Here is a 27,611-nt window from a genome sequence, read left to right as displayed (position 1 = left end):
CACACACACACACACACACGCACGCACACGCACACATGCGCGCACACCTCAGGCATAAAAGGGCTCATTCCAGCAAACCTTTTTCTGATACAGCTCACTGGGAGGGAGGGAAAGCAGAGCAGAGGGAAGGGAAGGGGAGATGCAAGCCACCCTAGCTATTTTTACTCCCCTTTAAGGCTGCCTGGTTACCGTCCTAGGAAAGAAAACCCCTGCATTCCTCCCCTTTAATTGGGTTTATTGTTAAAGCACTGGAGCAGCTAATCCTCACAGACCTGTAGGAGCAGGAGTGGAAGCCCAAGAGCACCGTTCTTCCGAGTCCCTGGGTAAGATGAACCTGTTTGTTTTCTCGCTTTGGGGGTCTCCTTGCCTGGTGGGAGGCATGCAGCGCCTGGAGAGTGGGTTTGAGGAGCCACTTCTGTGAGCGGCTTGGGCATTCCTTTGAGCCCCAATCCCAGTCTTCCCTGACTCTTGCAGTCTCAAGGGTAAGTTGTAGCTGCTGTGGAAAATAAGTGTGAATGGGGGTCTGAGTGGGACTTCCCCGGGGAGCCATCTGACCATCACTTCTGGGCTGGCTCCCCGGGAAGCTTGTACACTTCTGGGCAGGGAAAGAGGAGCGAAATATCTGCCCATGCCCCTGGCTCCATCCCGGGGAGGGCCCTGTCCATCTGCAGAGCATCAGGACCTCCAGTCCCCTAGCACCCCTCCCTTCTGCTCACCCTTCATCTCTTAACCTCTCTGACCCCATCTGTCAAATGGGGAAATGCTTGCTCCGCCCACCTCTCCGGGGTTTGGGAGGGGGAGCAAGGAGAACCAGTGGGCAAAAAAGAGATTTGTAAACAGTCTAGGGCTCTGCAAACCCCAGGGAGGAGGATCAGGCTCAGGCCTCCGGACAGGGTCCGTGCACAGGCTCCAGGCTTCCTGTCCCCGCTGTGCTGCGTTAAAATGCAGAACATGGGCACGCTATTGCTGTCAGTCACAAGATAGCTCCTTCACCTTCCCCTGGGGCACGTCCACCTCCCTGGAGCCTTTAAACTTCCCTAGTTTAGTTTTCTGGTAAAGCTGTTACACGGAGGTCTGGATCCAACACCGCCACCCCCATCCGCACCGTGGCCCCTTCTCTCCACGTAACTTTGACGCACAAACATTAACCCTGAGGTTTCCGGAGGTGGCTGCCAGGGCTGGCGCTGGTCTGGCTGCAGTGTGCGCCTGGCCAGCCTCTTGCTCTGGAACCAGATACACTGATCATGAGGAAAGTCTCTGGGAAGGGTCAAGAGAGTCAAGCAGGTTTCGCCTTGGGTAAGGAGATAATCTTTTCCAGATCAGAAGCCAGAGATAGACCCTGGCCTCTGTCTTCCCTCCTGAGACCTGAGCTTAACCAGGGCCAAAGACGAGACTCACATCTGAAACAGGCCACTATACAAAGTGCTTAGTAATACCTGATGTGGGGACCATACAGTTTATGATATGCTTTTCATTTATCTTCTTAAGAACAATCCCACAGAGGGTCGTGGAGTATATATTGTTATCCCCTTAGCAGAGATGAGAACACAGAGGCTCAACATGGTTAAATGGTTTGCCTGGGGTGGCAAAGCTGCATACTGGTGGTATCTATTTGATGGTGGTAGCACTACTTTGAACACAGATCATCTGGTAAATTCAGTGACCTTTCCATGTTGCTACATGGTGAGAGGGTGCAAGAGCACTCTTTAGAAAGATGAGGCAAAACTTTGGGGAAAGTCTGAGTCAGAAAAGATTTAATCTGGAGCCAGACGAGGCTTCAGTAATAGATGCAGTGCCTCCAGCCTCAATGCTGATAAGCTGAGCACTTGGGGAACTCAGCCTTCGCAGACCACCCAAGCTTTGTGTTGGGGAGCAGGGAGGGATCATTCAGGTGTTGAATTATTGCAGGACAGCCTCACAAAGAGGAAGGTGGAGATGAGTGATGTCCCCACAAAGAGGAAACAGGAAAGAAGCAACAGGTTACAAGGTATAGTGACAAGAGAACTGGTGTAGGAGTCTGAGGGACGGGGGCTCCCAGCCTAACTCTGTCGCTTCCTATCTGCTTGATTTGGGGGCTTTCTGAACATTTCTATTCATCGGTGCTTCAGCTATGACACAGTGTTAAAGTGGCAGTGAGGCATTAAACAAGATTGTGCAGGCGAGGTGCCTAGCAGGGTGCCCCACCCAGTGCTCCGTCCCTGGCGATGATTACTACAAGGCCCGGAACAATACTGGTTGGAAAGGAAAGGCGCCCCCTCTCAAAGGGGAACGCCTCCCTCGCTCCCTCTCCCCCCCTACACACGCACACCCGGCCAGAAATAAATTGCCACACGGAGTGCTTGAGAGTGACGGCGCCCAGCCTCAGACTGCCAGAGCCAGCAGAGTGAATGAGCTGCAGCATGAATGAGAGGGGGAGCGGCTGCGTCTGCAAACAGGCTGCGTGCCTGGTGCTACAACTGCAGGCGCGCCGCCATGGTCAATGGCAAGGGGGAGGCGTGGAGCAGCTGCCAGCAAAAAGGGAGCCAGACTGGGTCAGGGGGCCGCACAGCCCGTGAATGAATGTCCCCAGAGGAAAGGCTGATAACTCAGAGCTTTGTCCCAAGTTCAGCCTGTCCTTCCTTCTACAGTCCTCTCTCAGGACAGATCCTTGCTCACCACTTCTGGGAGCTACAGTAGAGAACCTGGCTGGGACATTTGGTAAGGTTGAGCCCCACGCGTGTACCAAGGAGGCACCTCCTGCATGAGAGTCAGGCTTACCAGTAGCGCATATGACACACAGGTGGCATTACCCTTAACTCCTCAGAAAGGTGCCTGAATGGAGATCAGCACATGGCCCTCAGAGAAACCTGACATAGGTGTGGTCTCCTCCCATTTGAGGACCAGATGAAGTAATTGGCTTGCCTTCAGGGCCATGATATATGAAAATACAACGCAAGATTCTCAATAAGATGAGATGCTCACACTATAAGAAGCATGTGGGACTGAAGGTTAGCTGAGGGAAGAGCAGATTCATATCCCCTGTCATGCTCACTCCTATTTAAATTGTTTTGTTTCTCTTGCTCTTTTCTCGGTGGTTAACTTATATGCCTACAATGTGGGCCCATGGACTGGCGCTTAGAGGTTACAAAATGTTTTCGTGCCCATGGATGCATTACTCAAAAGGAATGCAGGGAAATAGAGCAGGCATCATCTTTCCCGTTCAGCAGATGAAGAAAGTGAGGTCCAATGTGGTTAGGAGCGCGTTAAGAATAAGTAGGAAAATCTTTGCTCTCTCCATTGACTCCTATGTGTTGACCTCTCAGTCACCAAGTGAATCTGTAGAGAATGGGCTTCATTTCCGCTATGAGAGGAGCATTATAAATCTTAAGCAACACATGGATTCTGGTTTATTACTGCTGCAGGACTAATTTGGTTTTGGTTGCACCTAAAATAAACTGCAGGCAGAAATTGAAAGACCTTCTTGCTCAGTTATTCTGTGAACAGAAACTGGCATGGGGCTCTGGTCTTGGAATGCAGGGCTAGCACAGGGCTGGGGATAGAGAGAGCCTCTGGGGAACTGGGCCTGGGCTCTGGTTAGCTGACAAGGCCCTGGGTTGCAACCCGTGAGCTGTAAACAAGTTCTGAAAGCTGTATGGACCCAGCCATGTGCCTGTGACATTGAGGAGGGTAGGACTGTGACTGATGCCAGTGGACTGCTAGACATTTCATATATGCCTCCAAAAGAGGAACAAACACAAGGCATTAGCAATGGTCTCACTGCATCTTCCAAAGTATGCTCTGAGCAACCCCAGATCCCCTCTCTGAGAACAGCTGTTCCAAAAGGAAAGAGTTTTACCATCAACTAAATTCAGAAAATTCCACATTAAACAGCCTTAAGTAGCTTTTTTCATAGTCCTCAGAACTTTTATTTAACAAGCTAATGTGGATCATGAATCTCTAGGAAAGGAGACCATGGGACAGCAAATCTGCCTTCTTTGTGGACAGTCTTCCTGAACTAATATTCTAAAAAACAAACACCAGGGAGCCCTAATTTAATTCAATCTCCTTTTCGTTTTTTTTTTTTTTTTTTTTTTTTTTCTTTCTTTCTTTCTTTCTTTTTTTTTTTTTTTTTGACTAAAGAAAAAGATGTAAACTCAGAGATGTATAATGATCTACCTGGGGCTGCACAGTTCCTCAGTGCCAAGCCAAGACTGTGCCAAAGCTTGGCCTCTTTCTAATGTACCTCTCAACAACCCAAAAGATGCTACAAAGTCTAATATGGATCAGAGTTCAGGAAATCGTGAACCCCAGGCAAGGATAATTCCCAGCTTTAGCCTTTGACCCCTTAATAATCTGGTGTCATATATATTTCTATGACTTTGTGTGCCCCATCAGGAGGTAGAGAGCACTTTCTTATTAAAGACGATCCAACTGATAACCTCTCTCCCAAAGCCCGCAGACCCTATGGAGTCTTGTTCCCTAGAAATAAAACCCAGGAAGAAAAAGTATAAAGCAGTCTTAGGGTGGACAGATTCTTCTAGATGAGTAAGAGAGCCCGGCAAGCTCTGGAAGCCAGAGGCTTGCTCACTGTGCTCCAGAATGATTCCCACCTCTGTTCAGAAGCCCTAAGCAAAAGCCCTGGAAAAAAGCATGGCAGCCCTTCACGTGGGTGGAACTGAGGCGTGATCTCTGGGTTTAGGACTGCAGAGGTGCTGCTCCAAGGATCTCTCCATCTCTGTGCCCGTCCCTCCAGCTTGTCCATGCCCGAGCACTGTGATTGTTCTTCCGTTGCATATACATTGCACCAGATCAAAACCAATGCCTTTGGATTACCACGTGATGCTCCCAGGACTCTGGGATGTCATAACAAAAGGTTAACAGCTATTCCTTTAATAAGCATCTCAGAGCAGGGTCCTAAATGGCTGTGACTCAAGTAGGAAAATTTGGTGGGGAGGCTACATGGGAAGCAGGGGCAGAGGTAAGAGTCTAGGGAGAGTGTCCATGCAGTATAAGGTTATGAGGTGATCTGACACTTCTGGGTTATGTGGTGGCAATAGGGAAACGGTTGAAGACACACCTCATCTACCTGACAGGACCAGTGCTGCTCCTGGGACCAAATGGAGCCTGGGAAGAAGAGAGTTGAGGCCACTTGCCTCCTGGGCTCACAGCCCAATTATTTCTCACCAGTTCCTCATCAGCGGCTGCCACCAAGGATCAGACAGCCTGCCCCCAGAAGCATAGTAAGGGCTGCATTCAGAGGTGGCATCTGCCCTAAGGCTGCACTGCCAGTCCTTCAGGAAGAACCTTCCCTCTGTATTCTCCTCCCTAGCTGCAAAATCCGCCCCCGCAAGACACCAGGAAGATCAGGTCTTTGGTCTTTGAGCACTAACTAGGAGCCAGGCATTTCACTAGGCCAGAGGAAGATGACAAAACAGACCATCTTTATCCACGTGGAGTTCCTTTCTAGTGAGGATGCCGACCTCAAATGGGAATTTCAGATGGTCATGTGTATTACAGAAGAAAGGATCAGTTTGTCCGGGAGGACCTAGGTGGAACAGTCAGCAAGGGGCTCTTCCAGTGCCTCAGCAAAGTCCTGCTGACCAAGAAGTGGACACCCCAGGCCCTATGTACTCTGTCCCTGAAGTAATGATGATGGCAAGAAGCCAAGGCAATTCTGTCTTCTGTGGCTTTTCTGCCCTCTCCTGCTGCTGGGCAACAGGTAGAGCCTCACAGTGAGGGGGTGGGGGGAGGTTACCACTCTCTGTACCAGAATGCAGGTCTTCTGGCTACATGTTCCTCTCTAGAGCAATGTAAAGAATGGATTTGCACCCCCACTTCCATACCATCTTTAGCCCAAATCCTCAGCCTTCCCTGACCAACTCTGCAGGGTCGTCTTCCTCTTTCACTTTTTTTTAACCAGAGCCGAACCTTTAACGTGTGCCAGGCACAGTAATAGACACTGTGGATTCAGGCACGTGGTCCCTGTCTTTTAAGCAGACTGCCTGTGGTTTTGTTGCTTATTTATACCCCGATATACTTAGGTTTGGTCTTTCCAACTTGAATGTAAGCACTTTCAAAGCCAGGCTCATATCACAGGAATATTTGTATTTAGTCCAGTGTGTCCACACTAGGTACTCCATGAATGCTTGCTGAACCAGAGCGTTATCTCTACGGCTCAAAGATGGTCCTATGAATAAGATCATTTTCTTTGTCAGGAGCCACTTTTTCAGAGCGTTCATGAGGGTCTTCCTCTGCTGAGGAGTGAGAGTCTGAACCAGGCAGGAAAGCCAAGTCCTCTGCATCTCCTGAGCCGCGAATGTGATTCCAGCCCGAAGCCTGGGAGAAGTCTGCAGCGGCTGCCCCTGCGCTCTGAAACCCGATGCAAGTTGTTACCGGAAATAGAGTGAGAGGCGGGGAGTGCTTCGGAAGCAAATGAGAGCAATATTGGAGCCTCACGCTTCTCAGAATTTTTTTTTTTTCTTTTCCTCTGAAAGAGCCTAGATTACAGAAGTCAGGAGATGAGGGGGGAGGGCTTTAGCAGAAAGAAGCAGGGTGCAGCCGGGGAATGTGCGCCATCCCTTTCCAAGGCCACATTAGACCTGTACCATGCCAGGTGTGGGGGTCTTGAGGTGGTCTTGCTGAGGTTCTGGAGGGGTGGAAATAAAGAGCCACTGGGGGGCCAGGCAGGGGGTGGTGTTAGATCTGGGTCTCCTGTGTTTTCCACATTGCTCTGATGATGAAACGAAATTGTTAGGATTCAGTGTATGGGAGGAGGGGTGGGCGGGAAAGATGTTTTCCATGGCCTCGGCTAAGAATATGTTTTTAAAGCTATTTCAGAGCCATGGGGAAGAAGGAACAGTGAGTACAGATCTGCTAATGAGGTGGCGAAGCCTCCTGGAGAGCAGGCAGTCATTCCGCCGGGCTCCAGAAGGGGGAGTGATGAGCACGGCCAGTGGCCCAGGAACAGGACCAGACTCTGGATTGCCCCTCACCTGGGAAGGGAGTAGCCACAGTTCTGTCGCTCTGTGAAGGCGCAGGGACAGAGGTTTGCCCTTTTAAACATCCCATCCAATATTCACCCAGAACCCCTGCATTTTTCAAGACTAACCAGCTGCAGTGTGCCTCCCAAGAAGAAGCTGCCCCTAGAGACTGGGTCAGCGAAGCGAGACCTGATACCTGAAAAGATTGATATCCGTAGCAGACAAGTTCAAATTGAAACCTTCCTATTCCCCCCTTTCGCTGCCTGGCGGGGTGGGAGTTCGTGCATTCCAGTTGCCAAGCACCCTGATAAGTGGAAGCTTCTGGATTTGGAGATCAGCATCTGCAGACTACATGGCTAAACATACCCTGAACAGTTAGTTCATCTTGCTCAGAGAGATCTCTGCCAGTCAGACTCCAAGAGGTTAAGAACTAACAGAGGTAGAAGTCAAAATCAGGTTGACCTCCAAACCTGATTCTTAGCTGTGGCAGCATAAACCCTTTTTATTCTGAGGCTATCAGAAGACCTCAGAGATTCTACATTTTTAAAGGTGGAGATGGAAGGCATTGCGTGAGAGGGGCAGCCATTAGACATATTTTCCTACTTCTCTGTCAAGTTCAAGGAGTGTGGATGGAGAGGACTTAGGTAGAAGTATGTCACCCATTACTCCCAGATACCCAGTAACCCTGCCATCCAGGTTTCCCCAACACCTTGTAAGCACATACTCGTGAGTTTGCTTGCTCACCACCTGTCTCCTTTGATTGGCAACTCTAGGAGGGCAGGGCCATTGGACAACATATTGTCCATTGTTACATATCCATCAGGGGGCACATCAAAGGTGCTAAATAAATATGTTTGGACTGCTGAATGAATATGGAATCCAGAACTCTGACAGAGTTAGGATACAATTCAATTCAGATTTTAATGAATAACTGTTTACCCAGCACTGTGCTGGATATTGTGGGAGCTGCAGAGGAAACATAATTCTGCTCGTTTAAGCTATAACAGGTAGGGAGAGTAGGAGGAGGAACAGTTTGGGGGGGTGGCAGAGCTGTGATGTTAGAAAGGAGTCGGGCTAACTCTGTAGTCTGAGTAAACATCTTGGTGATCATTTGGGTAACACAGGAAACGCCTCAACTCGGCTCAGATCCCTGGAGGTGAGCACTCCCATGTTATTCTATACCTATGCACACTGTTGCCCTTAATGCACAGGTTACAAAGTAGGGTTCCACCACTGGACTCTAAACTCCTCCATCAGGTAGCAAGAGTGATGCTCATGTAGCAGGTATTCAAGAAATTTGTTGTAGTGATTTTGAAAACCCGAAAGGGAGAATACTCTTATTTTTATCAATTATCCATGTTTTGCTCTCAACCCTTCCTTCTGGCCATTACATAAATGATGTATTTTAGATTCTTTTGCAAACTGTTCCCATCTTATTTGAAAACCTAGTTGATCGGACCATTTTTTTTTCCCTCCCTTCCTCCCTCCCTCCAACAAAGCATCCCCAGAAGCTTCAACTCTGGAGGCGATGGGTCGAAAGGAAGAAGATGACTGCAGTTCCTGGAAGAAACAGACCACCAACATCCGGAAAACCTTCATCTTCATGGAAGTGCTTGGGTCGTAAGTCCTGGGGACTGGAAGCCCCTGGTGGCCTGAGGGCGGGGTGCTGGGAGAGGTTGGAAGTGTTGTTCTGGGAGCAGCAATGGATGAACTGGACCGGGGCTGCTGTGACTTATTCTCGGTACCCTAAGGGACCTAGGGGGAGTTTATGGCCTGGGGCTGGGAGAGTGGAGTGAGGGGAGGGTTTGTATAAAACCTGGGATGACTTAATGCACTAGAGTCCTCAGGGAACACCAGCCCCTTTACCCCTGCATCCATCTGAGCCACACCCAGTGGCCCCCATCATACCTCCAGATCGGTGACGATGTGTGCATTCTCGCCCTGGCAAGAGAAGAACTGGGGAGCACTTCTGGAGGTTCAGCGACCCTAGCACCTTTCTGGGCATCCTCATTTCCCCCATCAGGGATCAAACCAACCTCACTGCGTGATTTAGATGAATGAGAAGGGGCTTCTAGGCTAGAGCAGCAGCCCCGCCTCCTCTCTTCTCTGGTCTCAGTGCTTGGCCATGCCATTGTCCACACTCCTACCAGCCCGCAGGCGCCTGAGCTTGCCCCTTGACGATGATCACACAGCTGGCAGACGCGAGACAGCTTGTCTGGAGCTGGCTCTCCGCTTAGTCCTGCCTCTCCCCCAGGAGGCTGCAGTCTGACGCAGGCGGGCAGCGCTCGGGGCCATGGGCCCCCACCTCTTCAGAGCCCCAGCTGGTCAGCTAATTAGCCGGGGCTAATTGGGCCTGGGTGGCGAGGAGCGTTCGTGGGACAAACTTTCCCTCTAGCCCATCCTGGCCGAGCGGGCTGCACTCTGCCCTGGCTAGGAGAACAGCAACCTCAGATAATGACAGATGCCCTCACTCCCGCTGCAGAGAGGAAGCAGGCATGGCCGACAACAGCCCTCCGGGCCTTCCTGGCACAGGCAGAGTGCCAGATTCTGCACACACCAAAGGATCTCAGAGGTAGCGCTGGCCATCAAAGTGCCCGTCTTCTATCGGGGGCCCTTGCCAAGACATGGGTAGTTGGAGAGGGGGTTTTGGCAGGAGAGGGACAAGGCTCATGAGTGAATCGGAAATGATTTGTTAAGCATCCCTCAAATGAAGGGAAGTGGGGAGAAGGAAGGCCAGGCTGACAAGAGTGTCCCCACCTCTGCTGTAGACTTGTGCTGAGGGACTGTCAGAAAACAAAAGCGCCCTCCCTCCTCATAGAGCTCAACAAGGTCTGCTTAAAAACAGCGAGACCTAGAGGGACACTTGCCATCTGAGAGCTTACCACGCCAGCTTCGAACTTAAACATAAGGGAAAGGTGGAATAATAGTAGAGTGAACATTAATGCACCCACCACCTACATCCAACAGTTGTCGACATGTCGTTATACCAGTTGACTCTCCCATATCCTCCGGTTCCACGTGAGCAGATTCGACCAACTGTGGGTCAAATATATCCAGAAAAAAATGCTCATCTGTACCCAAAAAATCTGTTCAGAATTTTTTCCCATTACCATTACCCAATAATACATTATAACAACAATTACATTGCATTAGATATTATAAGTAATCTAGAGATGATTTAAAGTACACAGGAGGAAATGCATAAACTACAGGCAAAAACTGTATCCTTTTATATAAGAAACTTGAGCATTCACGGAGTTTGGTATCCCAGGGGGTCCTGGAATCAGTGCCCCACAGATGCTTAGGGATGTATTTGTTTTACACACATATTTCTCTGAACCATTTATTAAACAAGTTGCCAATACTGTGACATGTCACCTCTGTCTACATCACCTAGAATAAGGCCCTGCCTGTTTTGCTTTGACGCAGGCAGCCTTGACTGCTCAAAACTAGTTCTCTGCTCCCCACCCTGACAGTGGCAAGGTAAAGCCCTCTAATCCTCCCCCTTTGTCCCACCCCACCCCAATGCAGCCATGATGCAGGACTAAAGTAAAGCAAGCAGCTTGACGGTAACACCCTCTCAAGTTGCCATAATACCACACAACTTTAGGTGGCGCCATAGGCAGACCATGCCCTATAGATGGTTCCCTGGGGTATGGGCAAACTGAAGGACCTCATTTGATACCATTCCCCAATAGACCCCAGAGTGGGTATCAGCTCTGAAATCAGGGGACCATCCATCTGTGGTTCCAAAGGTTCAGGTTGAAAGGAAAAACTCAGAAGGTGAATTCTAGCATGTCACAGCTGAAGAAGTCCTTGAGGCCGTGAACTTAATTGTCATTTTATAGATTAAGAAAGTGGAGTCTAAAGAGGAGTAGGACACACACTAATCCTTTCCAGACCCCATCTTGCCCTCCATCCACTAGACCATCCACTCCTTCAGCGAATGTTGACTGAGCATTTTCTATACACAACCACACATGGGACCTGGTGCCAGCTTCAAGCACCTTCCGTTATGCCCCGCCTGACTTCACGGATGGGGACATTCCACACCTCCAAGCTCCCTCCGCCCCTCAAGCCAACGCTAGAGGGGAATCCAGCAAGCTACACCTCCAGCCCTCCAACACTGCCTCTCATGCATCCTCCCTACCCCCACCGGAAACACTTCCAACTCATCCCCCCTCCCACACTGGGTCCATTCAGCCCTTAAAATTCAGTGTACTGAGCTCAGTGTACTTTTAAATCAGGGGTGAAATATTATGTGCTCCTCAGCTATCCCAATGGGTCACTTCGTACACTTTGCACAAATTAAGACAAAGGTGCCCCTTCCCCAGCACTCTGTCTTCTGGAAGGAAAACATTGTAATAATTATTCTGTGAGTATACGTAGGGGCTACGAGGTGAATAGTACCTATTGAGACTGTGCAGTGCACAACCTGCCCAACCACTGCCCACAGGATACTGTGTTAAGTGTCAGTTTCCTGTGATCTCATAATATGCTGTCCTTATCTACCTGGGTCTGTCTCTCACACTGGATTATGAGCCCAGTACTCATCCCAGTGCCTGACACAGAGCTTCCATCAGGAGCATTCACTGAATGCCTGATAGCCTTTTTTCAAATTGAATGATAATTGCTTACTTGTCTGTGCTCCTTGCTGGTCTATAGGCTCCTTAAGAACAGAAATCCCCACCCCCCTTTTTTTTATCTTCAGTGTCTAAGACTCAGTAGGTGCTCAACAAATCTTGGCAGAAGGGATGAATGAATGAATGGACGCACAAGAAACCTCTGAAGCTCTGATGAGCTCTGTGCAGCCGAGGAGCAGGAACCAGACGCAGGAAGTGCCAAGTATTTTTTAATGCAGATTTTCAAAGTCCTTGCAAAAGCTTGACTGTGGCTGGGCCTTCATTCCAGGATTCCCAGATGGCAGGGGAGAGGGTGGCTCAGCTATTCCCTCATTTACATTCCATTCCTCCTGCATCGCTAGGTATTCTCCATGATTTTATTCAAACGATGTTAAGAATAATTATAGTATCTGACACATATGGAGTTTTGTGTTTGGTTTGGGGTGCCGGGGATTAAACCCAGGGGCACTGTGCCATTGAGCTACATCCCCAGTCCTTTTTATTTGTTATTTTGAGACAGGGTCTCACAAAGTTGACCAGTGTGGCCACAAACTTTGAGATCCTCCTGACTCAGCCTCCCAAGTCCCCAGGGTTACAGGCTGTGCCACCACGCCTGGCTAATATATTCGGCTTTAGTAGATATCTAACCTCTTTGCATATTTAATTTATTTAATCTTCTAAACAACCAACCTCACAGATCAGGGTCTAACAATGTTCTCACTTTTCAGATGAGGAAGCAAACTATAGAAATTAAGTAACTGGCTGCCCCAAAACCTGAGATTCTAACATGGACAATCAGGCTCCAGTATCCACCTTCAGCTTAGCTGCTGTTCTTCATAGTGCTGTGGATCAAACCTAGGGTTTCGTGCATGCTAGGCAAGCACGTACCACTGAGCCACATCCCTAGCCCTTTACCTGGTCTCTATAAGATCCCTGCAAATGAAGAAGCCTGCAATTTGGAATGCTACCCTGTTTTCCCTTTTGGGGTTCTATCTGCTGTCTTTAGAGAGTCTGCTCCAGAAGCTGCGGGGTTGTGTCTTTAGTCCTTGCAGACTCCACTGAATGAATGAAAGGGTGCCCAGCTCAGAAGGTTCTCTGAGATTATCACTATCTAAAACAGACTTCCCTGCCCCACTGTGTCTGAGCCTTTCCCCTATTGCCACTACCACTGCCACTCCAAAGGGTCACACTGCACCTTCTTGCAAGAGAATGGACCCTGCAGTGGTCTCTCTTTCATGGACTTGCCAAGTGGAGAAATCTCCACAGCTGAAGGAGAGTCTCTGGAAGTCATTCTGCACTTACGGAAACAGGAAAAGCACCTGCCTACTCCCCAAGTGGGGGTCTTTTCCTTCCCATATGACCCAGATGGAAAGAGCACCCTGGCACGTCTGGTAGCCCTGCCATCTGTGCAGCTGGCCCAGGCCCACAGTGGCAATGGAGACTCATTACCAGTCATTCCTTAATACCCTCCGGAATGGTCTCTAGCTATTCAGAGTAAGTTTTATCTCTTGGTATCTTCCCCTCTCAGAGGAGCATTTTCGGAAGTTTTCCTGGTGAAGCAACGGGTAACTGGGAAGCTCTTTGCCCTAAAGTGCATCAAGAAGTCACCTGCCTTCCGGGACAGCAGCTTGGAGAATGAGATTGCTGTGTTGAAAAAGTGAGTGTCTCTTAGGGTCGCAACCGTGGGATCACAATGTGCCTTCACCAATTACCTTTGAGAAAAACTGGGCTGCATTTCCACATCCAAAGATGCTGCTCCCTTTGAGACGATGGGTCAGTTTGGTCAATCAGCTAAATGTAGTCAGACAGCTGTCCTGGTTGATTTTTCCCCCCAGAAAATTGACTAGTAAACTCACTGGTGGCAGAGCTTGGTTTTGCATGTAGGCCAGAGAACAATTATCTTAAAGGAACAAAAGTTAATTGATAGCCAGCACCAGGAAGAATCAATAATTTAAGGAGACAGCATAAGACTTGAAAATTAGCTTCAATTTGATCAAAAACAAATGCAGGTTCAGCACTCCAACTGTCATGTAACCATTGGTGACACTAACAGATCATCAAATGTTAACAGCAAGACTCTTACAACAAAAAGATGAGGCAGACAAAATTCCTTAATCTCAGGAGCTCACATTTTCCAGGTGCCCACAACAAACTCTAATCCCACCCAAAGCAGAGGTGGAGCATGGAGAACATAGGGATTCCTTTTACCTACCTGGGTTCCATGAACATGGGTTGTTAGGTACATTTTCAAAGAAGGACCTTAATGCATGAATAGAAATTTTTAAGGGCAAGAGGGGAGGTACAAAAAGGAAGTTCAGACTGGGAGCAGGGTAGAATCATGGAAGTTCAAGGGCTACTAGGGAAAAGTGAGTGTTAGAAGTCCCTGAATTTGAAATGAGTAGCATCAAGGGAAAGGAGACAAAACTAAAATGTGAAATGGACCTCATTGCAAAGGATTTTAGATGTCATGATAAAGAACATCTGCTTTATTCTGTTGGCAGAGAGAAGTCCCAGAAGGGTTTTAAATAGTCACTTGATCAAAGGAGTATTTTAGAGCCATCCCTCAGAAGCATGGTGGAGGATGAGTAGCACAAGACCAGCCAGAGGATGGGAGACCAATTGTAAGACTTTCAAAACAATCTAGGCAAAGGTAGTGGCAGGGCCATGTGGAAACAAGAAAACTGGAGGCAAGAGACAGTTCAGAAAGAGAAGTGACTGGATTTGCAATTGACCAGTGAGTGTAGAAGAGAAAAACATGAAAAATGATCTGAGATTGGGCAAATGCCCACTAAGTAGAGAGCAACATCATTGCTCAAGGATAAAGAAGAAAAAGGAGAGACTTAGGAGAAGTAGAAAGAAATTGTTTGGAACATATTGATTGTAGGTATCCATGTATCTCTACGTAGAGGTATCTAATAGGATGCTAGAGATACAGGTATGCACTCCATGGACTCTAGATTCATAAAGAGCAAAGATTATGGTGGTCTTTCTTATCATTGCACTGTATCAACAACATAAGTACTATTTGTTCAGCGAGTGTGTAAGCAATAAAGTAATGGTAGCATCATGGGTTTACAAATCTATTTGAAACCATCAAGCAACAGTGCAACAGGTCTCTAGTTTTAAAAAGAGCTTAAATCAGATAGGTACAATTGATTATGTAGTTGCTATTTCCCAGGCCCTAACTTAGCATTTTTCATGCATTATCTCTTTTAATCCTGATATTACCCTATGAGAGAAATGGAGGAATGTACTCATCAGACAAGGAAAGTAAAGCCTTAGAAGATCTGAGAAAGCTAGTTCATGTTACCTAATTAGTAAGTGCCTGATCTAGATCTGGATTCAGGCCCAGCAGACTCAGGTTCTAAGGACTTAGTCCCTGTGCTGCACAGCCAGGGTAAAACTTGCTAAAGACAACCTCCTCCCAAGCATGCCCAGCATTGCTGCCTGGAAAGCCAAGCCCCTCAGCTAATATGATTAATCCACTTGACTCAGTTCCTGAGTAATCACAGACAAAGGTCACCCAGGGCAGGGTTTCCCAGCACTATTGACTCTTCAGACCAGATCATTCTAGCTGGGCTGTGCACTGTCGGATATCTAGTAGCATTTCTGCCTCCACCTTTTAGGTGCCAGTAGCCCATCCCACCCTGAGAACAACCATCAAAAGTATCTTCAGATATTGTCAAATGTCCCCTGAGGGATAAAGACATCCCCTGGTTGAGAACTGCTAATCTAAGACATAACACAGAAAATAAATATCTTCCCTGTTTTCCACAACCTCCTGGAATAATAATTTTTCAACAACTTCCTCCACAGTTACCTAAGAGGGAGTTCAGCTAATCTTCATCTCGCCTGTAGTATTGTACTTTCTCCAAGCCATGTTTCTGAAAGAGAGATGGATATATCCATGGTGTAGAATAACCTGGCCTTGGGTACCTTTAGTCTTCCTCAGTGGGTACCCCTTAGTCTTCCTTAGCTCTTCTTCTTCTTCATTTTTTTTTAAAGTTCTGAGGATCAAACCCAGAACCTCATACCTTAGTAAAATCTAAGTACACACTCTACCATTGAGCTATATCCCAAACCCTTCCTCAGCTCTCTAAACTTTCTCTTTTGCTAAAGTTTAATAAAAAACCTGGAGTAATATTGAAATGTTTGTTCCTTAAAAATAAGATGATCAATTATTCATTCAAACAATGTGGATCAAACACCACCCTGGGAATCTTTTCTCTGGAATTACTCTTTAACAACTGACTTACTACAAATGTTCCCCAAGGACTCAGTCTTCCTAAAAACTGCCATCTAGAGTCTCTAGCAGATACTCTGGAGCTGGGGCTGCATTCTTTGTCCAGATCACCTGAACCACACATACCTTTGACCCTGACACCTACTTTTTCCTAGGATCAAGCATGAGAACATCGTGACCCTGGAGGACATCTACGAGAGCTCCACTCACTACTACCTGGTCATGCAGCTGTAAGTGAAAGGCAGCCCACCTCCTACACAGAGGCCTGCGGGGGCCTGCAAGGCCCAGAGGAGATTGGTCAGTGGTGAGAACATGGCAACTAAAAGACAAAAGCAGAATTAGTCCAAGAGGTTCTCAGTTGCCAAGACTTCTTTTGGGGTCAATACACCTCTGATCATAGGCATGCTGTGTGAGATGGGGAGTAACCCTGGGATTGATTATTGAGTTGGTATGTACCAGAACAGGCTTCCCTGTCATTACAATATTTCCTACAAGTGGGCAAAGAGCTGTCTGTGCTCTTCTGCCTCCCCATCCCTCCCCTGGGACTTTCTGGGACTTCCCCCCAATGCAGAACTAAATGGGGTAATGCCAGATATAGAATGGGCCACCAGAACCCTTCTCTGACACCATGACCCTAGTCTATTTTGACCAGTCCATGTCAATCAAGTGGATAGTAAATGTATTAACATCATTTCAGGGTAAAATTACTGTAGGAGGAGAAGTCACAGGTAGATAGATTTCAATTCAATATAAAGAAAGATCTTCTCAAAAGAGATCCACTCAAAGTTAAAAAGTGTCAGTATTTTGTGTGTTCATTTGTAGGACAGAAATAGAATGTCATTAGAAAGGTCTCTATGTCATTGTCATATCCACATAAGAGTTCTACCTGATGATGACTGCATGTGGGTTGGTCGGTGTTCCTGAAGGCACAGCCTTGGGTTCACAGACACCTCTGTAGTGTCTAAAAGGTCTGCACGCATCACTCCCAGAGATCCACACCACTTTGCAAAGTCAGCGTGGCTGGGCACAATGGGTTTTGACAGACGGGCCAGTTCCTCAGAAATTTCAATGCACTAATTTGATTAATTAGATTGGTTCACTAAAGCCCAGGAAAGAGACAAAACAGACAGTCAAGGGACTGAGGTGGGAAGGGCCCAAAGTGGCAATAACGAGTGAGCAGGGACCTATGTGGCACCTTCAGGAGGCCAGTTCAACAAGATTAGCACACGGATGCTCTGCAGGCTCAGGAAAAACAAGGAGGCGGGCAGATTTAGATGTCACTTGGGAGCCACCAAGCCTCCTAAGAGCACCACTCCAGGACCCGGTCATTAGTAGTCAGCTGTGTTTGAAGAACATCTTTCTTGGGAGCCTCCAGTTCCTATCACAGAACCCAGGCCCCAAAAAGAGAAACAAGGAGAGCAAGATGGTATGGGTTTGATTGGAGACATTCTAATCCTTCATTGCTGTATGATGCTGTCATCTAATGTCATGTAACAGTGGAAATGGGGGCCAGGATGGTGAGAGCATCAGAAACCCCAGATCATGTTCAAAATAGTCCAGGGATGTTTATCCCAGAGAAGAGGAGGTCTCAGGGGAGCATTCCACCAGCTTCACATACTTGAAAAGATTCGTGTAAAAAGATGTTGTGTTTGTTTTTTGCAGTCCCAATGGGTGGAATCTGTGTCTTCTGGAAGGAATTACAGGGCATCAGGTTTCAACATAATACACAGAAATATTAAGAAGTCAAACAATTTTGTCATCAGAGGTAGTGAGCTCTCTGACAGTAATGCGTTCCAGCACAGACTAGAAAACTTCCAGGCAAAAATGATGTAAATGGTATTCAAAAGATGAAAGGTTGGACTGGGCACAGTGGCACATGCTGGTAATTCCAGCAGCTTGGGAGGTTGAGGCATGAGGATCATGAGTTCAAAGCCAGCCTCAGCCAAAGCAAGGCACTAAGCAACTCAATGAGACCCTGTCTCTAAATAAAATACAAAATAGGGGACTGAGGAGATAACTCAGCTGGTAGAGTGCTTGCCTTGCAAGCACAAGGCCCTGAGTTCGATCCCCAGTACCGCAAAAAAAAAAAAAAAAAAAAAAAAAATACAATATAGGGCTAAGAATGTGGCTCAGTGACTGAGTACCCCTGAGTTCATTCCCCAGTACCTGCCCCCGCCAAAAAAGTAATGGGAGGTTGGACTTGCTGTTAAGCTCCTCTGCATCCTGAGACACGATGCCATTTGAGTCTTGAAACACTTCTATGCTCTACCTATAACTTCAGCTTTAGGTAGTCCAGTTTTCCAAGACGAGGAAAGAAATCCTGATATAAACAGAATTGTCTCATTTTCACACCTTTTCTTTCCTACCAGTTTCCGTGTCATTCTCTGGTTCATGAAGGCTTCTTGTGTCCCAGGCCAGGAAGGAAGACAGATGAGGAATGTGTCCACAGTAAGGGATTATTGGCTTCTAATGCAACCCCAACCAGGAACATTTGCATTGTAAAGGAAGTTCCCAGAGAGAAACTTGGCCCAGAGAAATAGGCCAATGCGATAGGTATCACACCAGACACCCAAGGAGGTGTTCTGAGACTGGAGTAGGCCTCCCCTCCCCTTAAAATCAGTGTTCATGGGCACCTTCCTGTTGTGTCTCAGCTCTATCTCCCTTGGACACATAGCAAACACATTGGCATTCCACTGACCTGCATTAAGTGCTGGATTCCTGTTCTCACCCTGCGCCCACAGTGTTTCTGGAGGTGAGCTCTTTGACCGGATCCTGGAGCGAGGTGTCTACACAGAGAAGGATGCCAGTCTGGTGATCCAGCAGGTCTTGTCAGCAGTGAAATACCTCCATGAGAATGGCATCGTCCACAGAGACTTAAAGGTACCAAAGCCTGAGCACCCAGTGGGAAACAGAATGATCCTTTAGGAAAGCACATGGACTGTGAGAAGTTGAAGTGGTAAAACACAAGAGGTTTGAACCAGTTTTACACCCAAGGTCTCTTTTGCCCTCAGATTTCTTAAACAAGTCTTGAATGGTTAAACAATTGTTGTTAATTTGCACTTCAAATTTTTCCTGAACCTTTCATCATGCCTTATCCTATTAAGATATCAAAATAATTCACATATTTCTGGAACCCAGTCAGAGTGAAATCAATTGCAACAAATTCTTACTGAGGGTCTACATAGCCCCAGGCATCACAGTAGAGTTTGGTGATGTCAGAGGAATTAACCAAGGGTTGATTCCCTCAAAAAAAAAAAAAGGAGCTGGTCCTGAGGTAGTTGGGAGCGAAGGGAGAAGTTAAGGCTGAGCAAAGTCAGGACTGTAAGGAAAACAGAGCACTCTGGGGTGCGGGAGTGAGGGCACAGGTTAAAGGAAGGAAGAATGGGGGAAGATGAGCATGGTCGCAGAGTCAGGAGCCCAGGACTCAGCTTTCTTATATTAAGTAGAAGGAAAGAGAGATATGTTTCAAGTGACCGTGTCCTATACCACCCCTTTCCTTCTCCTGCAGCCTGAAAACCTGCTGTACCTCACCCCTGAAGAGAATTCGAAGATCATGATCACAGACTTTGGTCTGTCCAAGATGGAACAGAATGGTGTCATGTCCACAGCCTGTGGGACCCCGGGCTACGTGGGTGAGTCAGGGAACAGGAAGGAAGTTGACTAGTTGACTGTATTCGACCACAGGGATGTAACTCACAGAGAACGGCGACTGCGAGGAGTCAGGGTTCACCTTCGGGGTTATCCAGGGAGAGCATCCACTTATGAGGTTTAGGACCAGCCAATCCATCTATCTGCAGAACTACACCTACTTCTTTCAAATCTGACATCTTTAAAGACAGCCTACCCCGAGCCCTCTCCAGACCTTATTAGCCTATACTTTGACTGTCACCCCTGAAGACAGATCTCCTGTCTTCATCTTTCCAATGTGATCAGAGCCAGAGACAAGATAACAAACCCAAAGATCAGTAGAGAGCTGAGGAGCTGAGCACTAGCCCTAGTCTTTCTCCCACTCTAGAAGAGACCTCCATCCCCAACTGTGGGGAGCCTAGAAGTACGGGATGTTGAGTTTAGGCTTAAAGAACCTACCTATGGACCCCTAAATGTACACCCAAGGAAGCTGGGGAACTGGCAGAGGTGGGGCATCCCATCCAAACAGACCTGTGGGCTTCCAGGGCTCCTGAAAAGGTGAGTGCAGGCAGAGTGCTGGTGAAAGCATTTCTAGGATCCCTGGGGGAGGAAGCTGAGACAGAATATCCGCTCCCACCCATTTCCTTTAAACCAATCATCATCTATTTGCAGTTAGGAAATGGGAAGCAGAACCCTGACTTAGAAAGGGAACCTACTCTCTCCAGAAAAGGATGGTCAGTTACTCTCCAGAAGACGTTGAGTTTCAGTGGGTACAAAGCCGAGGTAACTGCGTGAATACAGAAGGCAGCTCTCTTCGGCCTGGGGCTCCCAATCAAAGGAAGACCTGGTCCGTGTCTTCATGGAGCTCTCAATCTGTTAGGGACCCAGAGTCCGATGGGAAAATTACTGCCTGCTCTTTAGGTGCCTCCTAACTAACGGGGAGACTCAGCCTCTGCTTTCCAGGGGCTCCTACTCTAGTGGGAGAGAGACAGCACCTACCTGGGGTTCTCCCAGTCTGAAGGAAAAATCCGACTCTTGCCCCCAGGGATCCCCTATCTGACTGGGAAGACAACGATCCTACTCTCAGAGGGTACTCAGTCTAATGGGAGGACCAGCTTCAGAGATCCCTGGTCTGATGGAGGAGTCATAGAGCCTGGCGCAGGGAATTTCCAGTCGGAAGGAGGAGGCACAACCTCCCTTCATAGGAGTCTTCCTAGGGGAAAAACAGCTTCTGCCCCTGGGAGTGTCAGTCTCACAGAAATAGCACCATCCCCCAGGCTACCCTGTTCCCTTCTCTAAGCTTCTTCCTGACCTTCAGCCCCCACCCCACAGCCCTCTTCTCTCGCCCCCAGCCCTGACTCTGACCTTGGTTTGCTGCAGCTCCGGAAGTGCTGGCCCAAAAACCCTACAGCAAGGCTGTGGATTGCTGGTCCATTGGCGTCATCACCTACATATTGTGAGTAGAAGTTGGCATGGGCTCAGACCTTGGGAAATCTGGGAGCCTGCCCACCCCTTCCTTCCCCTCCCCATCTCCATTCCTCCTCCAAAGCAAGCACGTGTGCAAGTGCACACATATGTACACTTACTCAAGCACACATCTCCAAAGGTCGCTCTGTCCTAATCTCCATCGAGTTATGAAGCAGAGCCCAGTACACACCCACTACTCAGCCACGTGGTGCTCCCTCCTCCTGCACCCACCTCCCTTTGCTGCATATAAATGTGTGGAGTCCCATTCTGGAACCAGTAGTGAAAAAGCAAGAGCTCAAGGCAGGCGGGAAGCCAGGTAGACCCAGCACCCCTGCATCCCAGTATTCTCCCCTACCTGGTCTCCCAAGGCAAAACCATAGACTGGGTGAAGCTGGTCAGGACCTCTTTTTTTTTTTTTTTTTCTCCTCTCCTTACATTGTGGGGCTCTCCCTTTCCTGACCTGCTCACCACCCCCTCCCCATCATCAATCCTTGCCTGCAGCAAGCTTTGCTTTTAGGAAAAATAATCTGCTACTAGACATTTACCCCTTAGTGTGAATTCAGATCTCTATTTCCTCAGTTTATGTTGAATAATTATTCGGGTGCTTTCATTTACACAAAAAGACTCACTGCCTACTCTGTGTCAGTCCCTAGGTTTGGTGCTAAAGAATAGAGTGACAAACAAGACAGCCTAAAAAATTCGCTCGTGAAAATCACATTCAGGTGGACATTCCACATCCTTCTCAAAGATATTTTGTACAGAGCATCCAAGAGTCAGAGGAAAGTACGGGGAGAGGTAGTGAGAGTTTGGACACATGATGTACAAAGATCAGGGATGCCTGGTCAGGCCTGGGCTCCTGGACGGTTCTTTATGGGACCTGTGCCATTCTTGAATCAGAGGTAGATCCACATCCTGTCACACTGCTGCTTCAGGACCCTCAGGCCACGCCCCCATGAGTATAGTGCGAGGCAGGGTAGGAGAGAGACTGACCCAGGGAGGATGAGGTGCTTCAGCAACCTACCTCCTTCCTGTCCCACTGCAGGCTATGTGGGTATCCTCCTTTCTACGAAGAAACTGAGTCTAAGCTTTTTGAGAAGATCAAAGAAGGCTACTATGAGTTCGAGTCTCCATTCTGGGATGACATTTCTGAGTCAGGTAAGGCCAGAGGGTGTGAAGGACAAGATAACAGGCTCAAGGCAGAGGCTGCCAAGAGAAAAGATCTTAACAAAGGATGACAGTCCTGGTTCTCCAAAGTCCCTGGGGAGCTTACAGAACAAGCTGCCAGGGAAAGTAAAGAAATCTTCATCTGGTTCAAAGGCCAGATAAACTATTTGAATCTAAGATTCATGCTCTTATTTTCTTGCAGGCAGAACCAGTGTGTCTGGTGAGAGGGGCAGGAAAGAGGGTTCACTTTAGATGAGAGGCCAGGAGGGCAGAGTCAGGTGGAGAGGAGAGTTTCAGGCCAGAATGGCAAAACCAAGGGATTAGACACCAGGACAGAGCACGCAATGTCTGTGCGTATGAGAAGGTGCTCACGCATGCTTGCTGGGCCTGTGAAGTGGAGAGCAGAACCAGAAGGAGCTGGCACTCACATGTGTGCCCACGTGCTGCTGCTGGCCCATAGATCTGTGCAAATGCATGCACACATGAAGTGCAGGCACACGGATGCCTCATGACTGGCGGGGTTTCTGCAGTGCCGTGTGGGTGACTCTGCTTGGAGCCTCTCTTCTTGGGTGGTTTCTAGTGGGTTGTTGTGAGGTGGTTGGAATTTTTTTTCTCTTTTAAGACTCTTAAAATTGCCTCTTTGGAAGATTAGCTAAAGATGCATTCACTGCCACCCACCAGCCCGGAAGTGAATTTACATCAGTCATGAAATCTGGTCCTTAGCTGTCGTGTGTCTGATTGCTCTCCTTAGCCAAGGATTTTATTTGCCACTTGCTGGAGAAGGACCCAAATGAGCGGTACACCTGCGAGAAAGCCTTGAGGCACCCCTGGTGAGTGAGAAACGGCGTGGGCCCTCAATCCTCACCCTGTGGTTCCCAAAGCCACCTGACTCATCCACATGGCGGTTTCTTGGAACTGGCTTGCCCTGAGCCCCTGACTGTGGAGACATCCAGGAGCACACAACTGTTCATCAGTCCAGGGGGAAGTGCAAACGGCATTTAATCAGGCAGGTTCTGACCCAGGAGTAGCAGGACTGGGCAATTCAGGAGGCAGACACAGCAGGCGCTGTCATTCAGCAACCCTGGGTGTCGGCTCCCAGGCTTGTAGGTGTCAGTACTAGTTGCTCAAAAGAAAACCCTCTCGTGTCCTTAAGAGCATCCTTTTACTCTAAGATCAAACCTGTTTTGTGTGAGGAGATTCAAGAGCAATCACAAAGCAGAAAACTGATAAATGTATAAATAAAATCTTGAAACATTTTTTTTCATGCTACTCCCCTGATGAAGGACTTATAATATCTTCCCACTTCCTGCCATAGTGAGCTTAAATTCCTTAGTCTTTCTAGGTTTTCCCTAATCTGACCCTTTATCTCCAGCTTCATTTCCCAAGATTACTAATGCACCTTCTTCTGTTCTAGATAGACCTAAAATTATACTTCTCTTCCTGCCCTCCCCCACCCTCTATTCCAAGCTCTTTCCTGATGATATTTTGGGTCATACCACCTGTGAGAACGTCCTGCCTCCTGCCCTCTGTGTTGCATGTTTGCAAGTCCAGGTCCCTTCCCAGAAGCCCATGACACCCACAGTCCATGCAGTCCATGCAGACTTTCTCATTCCCCTTTATTAATTATGCAGCTTATGTCAACTTCCCTGGTCCAAGACATGAAACACACCACCCCCCTGGATTGTAGGCTCCTAGGGATTTGGGTTTATATCTCTCACTTCTCTGAATCCCTTAGTGATTTTCCCAATACTGTGCACATGGCAAGTGTCTATGGAATTATCAGAGATAGGTGAATAAGAGACCAAGGGGAAGGAGCACCGTATATCAGATGGCCTCACTGAGGAAGGCTTCAGGAGGAGCTGGTTGCAAGCAAGGTTTGGAACTAAAGCATAGTAATGTCACAGTGTCCAGCGATACAGGAATCCATAAACTGTTTCCTGTAAAGTCTTTGCTGGCCACGCTGTCTCTGTGGCAGTTACTTGACTACTGGGCCCTGCTGATCTAACACAAAAACATCCATGAAAACACCTATATGAATAACCATGGCTGCATTCCAGTGAGAACATACTAGACAATCACAGATAATGGTTATATTTGACCCACAGGCCATAGTTTTCCAACCCTGCTCTTAAAGTGTTTGGTTTTGCCAAAGTGGAAGCCCACTGTGACTAGACCAGTGGGCCGAGAAACCCTGGTTCCAGCCCTTTCCTATTGTGAGTCTACCTTCTCTTGGGGGAATTCTACTCAGCTTGAACCTAGACCTGCATGCACAGCCCCCTGCCCACCCCTGGCTGAGTGTTCACAGCCACCCAGTAGCCAGGGACCCCTCCTGTACCCACAGGATTGATGGAAACACAGCCCTCCACCGCGACATCTACCCATCTGTCAGCCTCCAGATCCAGAAGAACTTTGCCAAGAGTAAATGGAGGGTGAGCTGTCCTCTGCAGGGAGTGTGCAAGCTGCTGGGGCGAGGGTGGCTGAAGGCTGGGCTAGGAGGGGGCTAGTGGAAGGGCCTACCTCAGGGCATCCCTTCAGGCAATAGAGCTCCCCTGACCCCCCTAAATGACAAGTGGGCACCTTTGTTTCAAGAGGCCACAGGAAAGGGGGATGCTTGAGTCCCTTGGGGGCTCTAAGGATCCTGTGTTTCCTTAGCAAGCCTTCAATGCGGCTGCCGTGGTGCACCACATGCGGAAGCTACACATGAACCTGCACAGCCCCAGCACCCGCCCCGAGGTGGAGAACAGGCCGCCCTCCACGCAAGCCTCAGAAGTCTCTAGACCTGGCTCCCCTGAGATTACCATCACAGAGGCACCCGCCCTGGACCAGAGCACTCCACTCCCCACACTGACCCAGATGCCCTGCCAGCATGGACCCCAGTCTGTGGCCCCTGGTGGCAGGTCCCTCAACTGTCTGGTCAATGGCTCCCTCCGCATCAGCAGCAGCCTTGTGCCCATGCACCAGGGGCCTCTGGCCACTGGACCCTGTGGCTGCTGCTCCAGCTGCCTGAGCATTGGGAACAAGGGAAAGTCTTCCTACTGCTCGGAGCCCACACTCCTCAGAAAGGCCAACAAAAAACAGTAGGTATTTTCAGCCAGCAACAGAGCCCGAGGCATGCTCAACCAGGTCTGAAAGAACCCCTGCAAAGGACAGAAAGAAATTGACAGAAAGGCCTCTTCCACTCAGAGGCAGCTCTGAGAATGGGAAAAGACTAGATGGGGGGAAGGGGTTGCTTCCAGGCCTGTCCCTACCGCTCACTCACTCTGAGGCCATTGACAGCCAGGAGTGTCTCCCTTTCTAGTTTGCTGAGCTGCAGAAGGGCTTGATTAATGTGTATTTACCTGCTCAGCCTGCTCCACAGAGACACTATAAAAGTTGAGTGAAGCAACAGAGATTGTAAAAGCTCACAGAAAACTGGGCGTATGTGAGGAGTGTGCATTAGGACCTCCATGTATGGGGAGGAAGCGGGTGGGAGCCCTGGGTGTCTTCTTTGTCTTCTCTGCAGGAGCTTGGACTTTGGGAAGCTCATGAAGGGAGAGCTGGGCAGATGCCATGGCACAGAGAACTTCCCCCTGGCTCTTCCTTCTTCCTCCCTCAAATACTTCAAGACCTCTGCTGTCTCCTTTCCAGGAACTTCAAATCAGAGGTCATGGTGCCAGTTAAAGCCAGTGGCAGCTCCCACTGCCGGGCAGGGCAGACTGGGGTCTGTCTCATTATGTGATCCCCGGAGCCCAAGCCTGTGTTACTGTAGTTTTCAGGTGAGGCCTAGAGGCCGGGAAGCCCAGACACAGGGCTCGGGGAGGGCTTCTATCCCAGAGGGAAAGCCCCACCCCAGGGTCTAAATGATGGTTCTAAGGGGACAGTGCCACTCTGAACACCTTTCCTTTGCAGGGAACATGTCCAACTCTTCTCTGCCTGTCCAAACCTGGCATCTACCCTGCAGAGGGCAGAAGGGCAGCAAGTGGCGTGGGGTCTGGCAGGAGGGGGTTCTGATGTGAAACAGCAACCTGCTGCCACCGGGGGTGGGTCTTCACAGGGGCCCTGGAGGAAGCCCCAAGGCCTGGAGGCTCCTTGAAGCTGTGGGCAGGAGGAGAGGCATCTGCCGGCTTCCAGGTCTCCCTGACCTGCCTGCTCTCTGCCCCTATGCCCTATGTGCCCTGGCTCTGTGCAGTGTGCGTAGATAGTGCTCGCCTGGGTCTGTACTGTTTGTCGTGAAAAGCTTAGTGGACTGGCCAGGCTGTGCCACCTTCTCCAAGCAAAGCCATATGGAGTCTCTACTCAGACTCCCTGCTCCGCATACACTCTCCCCTGCCTCTCCAGCCTCTGGTCTCATGGCCAGACTGGGCTCCTTATCATAGCTGCCTGCCCATCTGCATGAACACCAGGCAGCTCACAGGGCTTGCCAGGGGGCCTCAAAACTCTAATCCTTAACTCCAGGATTAGTTCCTAACTGCACTGAGACGTGCCAGCCCACTCCCAGAACATTTCAGACCCTCCCCTCCCCCGCCTCAATCTAAAAGCAGAGCTACACCATCCAAGGTGGAACAGAAAGAAATTCATGACTGGAGGCTGCACGGACCTGTCACCCTGGCCCTAATTAAGTACACTGAAAGCTAACTATTTTCCTTGCAGCCAGGAGTTCCCATCTTGTCTCTGTTCCCTTGTCTCCCTGGAAGTCCGGTGCATTGTTCTTGTCCTTCCATAGTTTTCTTGCCTCCCCTCACCTCCAGCTTCATGCTCCATGTTGTGCTCAATAAAATGAACATATTTTTCTCTACAAAGCTTCATTTTATCCTTTCAAAGGCAGAAGCAGCTCAGGGACCTCAGCCTGTTTGGAGTGGAAGGTGCCTCAACAGCTACAGGTCAGGATGGAATGAGCAATAGTGGCTGGTGTGAAGTAGAAGCCTGCAGTGTGCCGGGCACCTAGTAATGTGAGTCACACCATTCACAGCAACAGGAGCAGGGTCTGTGGAGCCTAGTGGTCCGGCTCCAGTGTCCATTCTCTTAATGACTGTGTCAGAAGAACATGAGTTTGAAGCTCAGCTCTGTGCTCCCCTGTCACTTCTGTGACCTTGGGTGAGTTCTTAGCCTTTTGTGCCTTGGTTTTCTTATTTGTCTGATGGGAATAACGGTGTCACCGTTATGCAAATGATGTGTCCAACACAGTGCTCAATAAATAATTAAAATGATTGATAGTGATCAAGAAGTTAATGTAGATAAGATGCCTCACACCATACCTAGACTGTGGTTAGCACACAAATATTCATGCCATTCCATATTTGTATGCATACACACACACACACACACACACACACACACACACACACACACAGATGGCACATACTCTTTGAGATCTCTCTGAGATCCCTGGAGACATCCTAGTCTTTGTCCCCCCTCTGAGAGCTGTGTGAATCTGGACATCTTACTTCCCCTCTCTGGGTTTCTATTTTCATATCTGTAACTAGAAGCTAGATTGCTGTCCAAAGGTGGGAACTGCTTCTCTGGCCTCCCAGGGATGGGGTCCACCTGGTC

At 48.7% G+C, this 27,611-nt stretch overlaps 1 protein-coding gene across 3 annotated transcripts; it reads left to right on the top strand.

Annotated features, from left to right (window-relative positions):
* Positions 1–200: 200 nt before the first annotated feature.
* On the top strand, positions 201–27,598 carry CAMK1G (calcium/calmodulin dependent protein kinase IG). 3 transcript variants are annotated; one of them, XM_079107521.1, is made up of 13 exons: positions 201–323; positions 8,459–8,579; positions 13,110–13,238; positions 15,980–16,054; positions 18,566–18,704; positions 19,333–19,456; positions 20,832–20,907; positions 21,961–22,073; positions 22,834–22,912; positions 24,424–24,511; positions 24,735–25,159; positions 25,710–25,837; positions 25,971–27,598. In XM_079107521.1, exons 2-12 carry the CDS (start codon positions 8,488–8,490, stop codon positions 25,798–25,800), a joined length of 1,431 nt encoding a protein of 476 aa, XP_078963647.1. In that variant the 5' UTR covers positions 201–323; positions 8,459–8,487; the 3' UTR covers positions 25,801–25,837; positions 25,971–27,598. The 3 variants fall into 3 exon arrangements, with proteins under 3 accessions (XP_078963647.1, XP_078963648.1, XP_078963646.1); XM_079107522.1 differs by lacking the exon at positions 201–323 and adding an exon at positions 407–482; XM_079107520.1 differs by lacking the exon at positions 201–323 and adding an exon at positions 1,208–1,296.
* The last annotated feature ends 13 nt before the right edge of the window (positions 27,599–27,611 follow it).

This window comes from Sciurus vulgaris (genome assembly GCF_902686455.1).
Source record: "Sciurus vulgaris genome assembly, chromosome: 12".
In the NCBI taxonomy this organism is placed as follows: Eukaryota; Metazoa; Chordata; class Mammalia; order Rodentia; family Sciuridae; genus Sciurus; species Sciurus vulgaris.
Note: the sequence above shows the minus strand (reverse complement) of the source record. Positions and strands in the feature narration are given on the sequence as shown.

What these genes read in the sequence shown, in the direction of transcription:
- CAMK1G (XM_079107520.1), top strand. Translation starts at nt 1,245, where the DNA reads ATGAGGAAAGTCTCTGGGAAGGGTCAAGAGAGTCAAGCAGGTTTCGCC. An exon ending in TCGTCCACAGAGACTTAAAG is followed by an intron (nt 18,705 to 19,332) that starts GTACCAAAGCCT and finishes CTTCTCCTGCAG; the next exon opens with CCTGAAAACCTGCTGTACCT. An exon ending in AAAGCCTTGAGGCACCCCTG is followed by an intron (nt 22,913 to 24,423) that starts GTGAGTGAGAAA and finishes CTGTACCCACAG; the next exon opens with GATTGATGGAAACACAGCCC.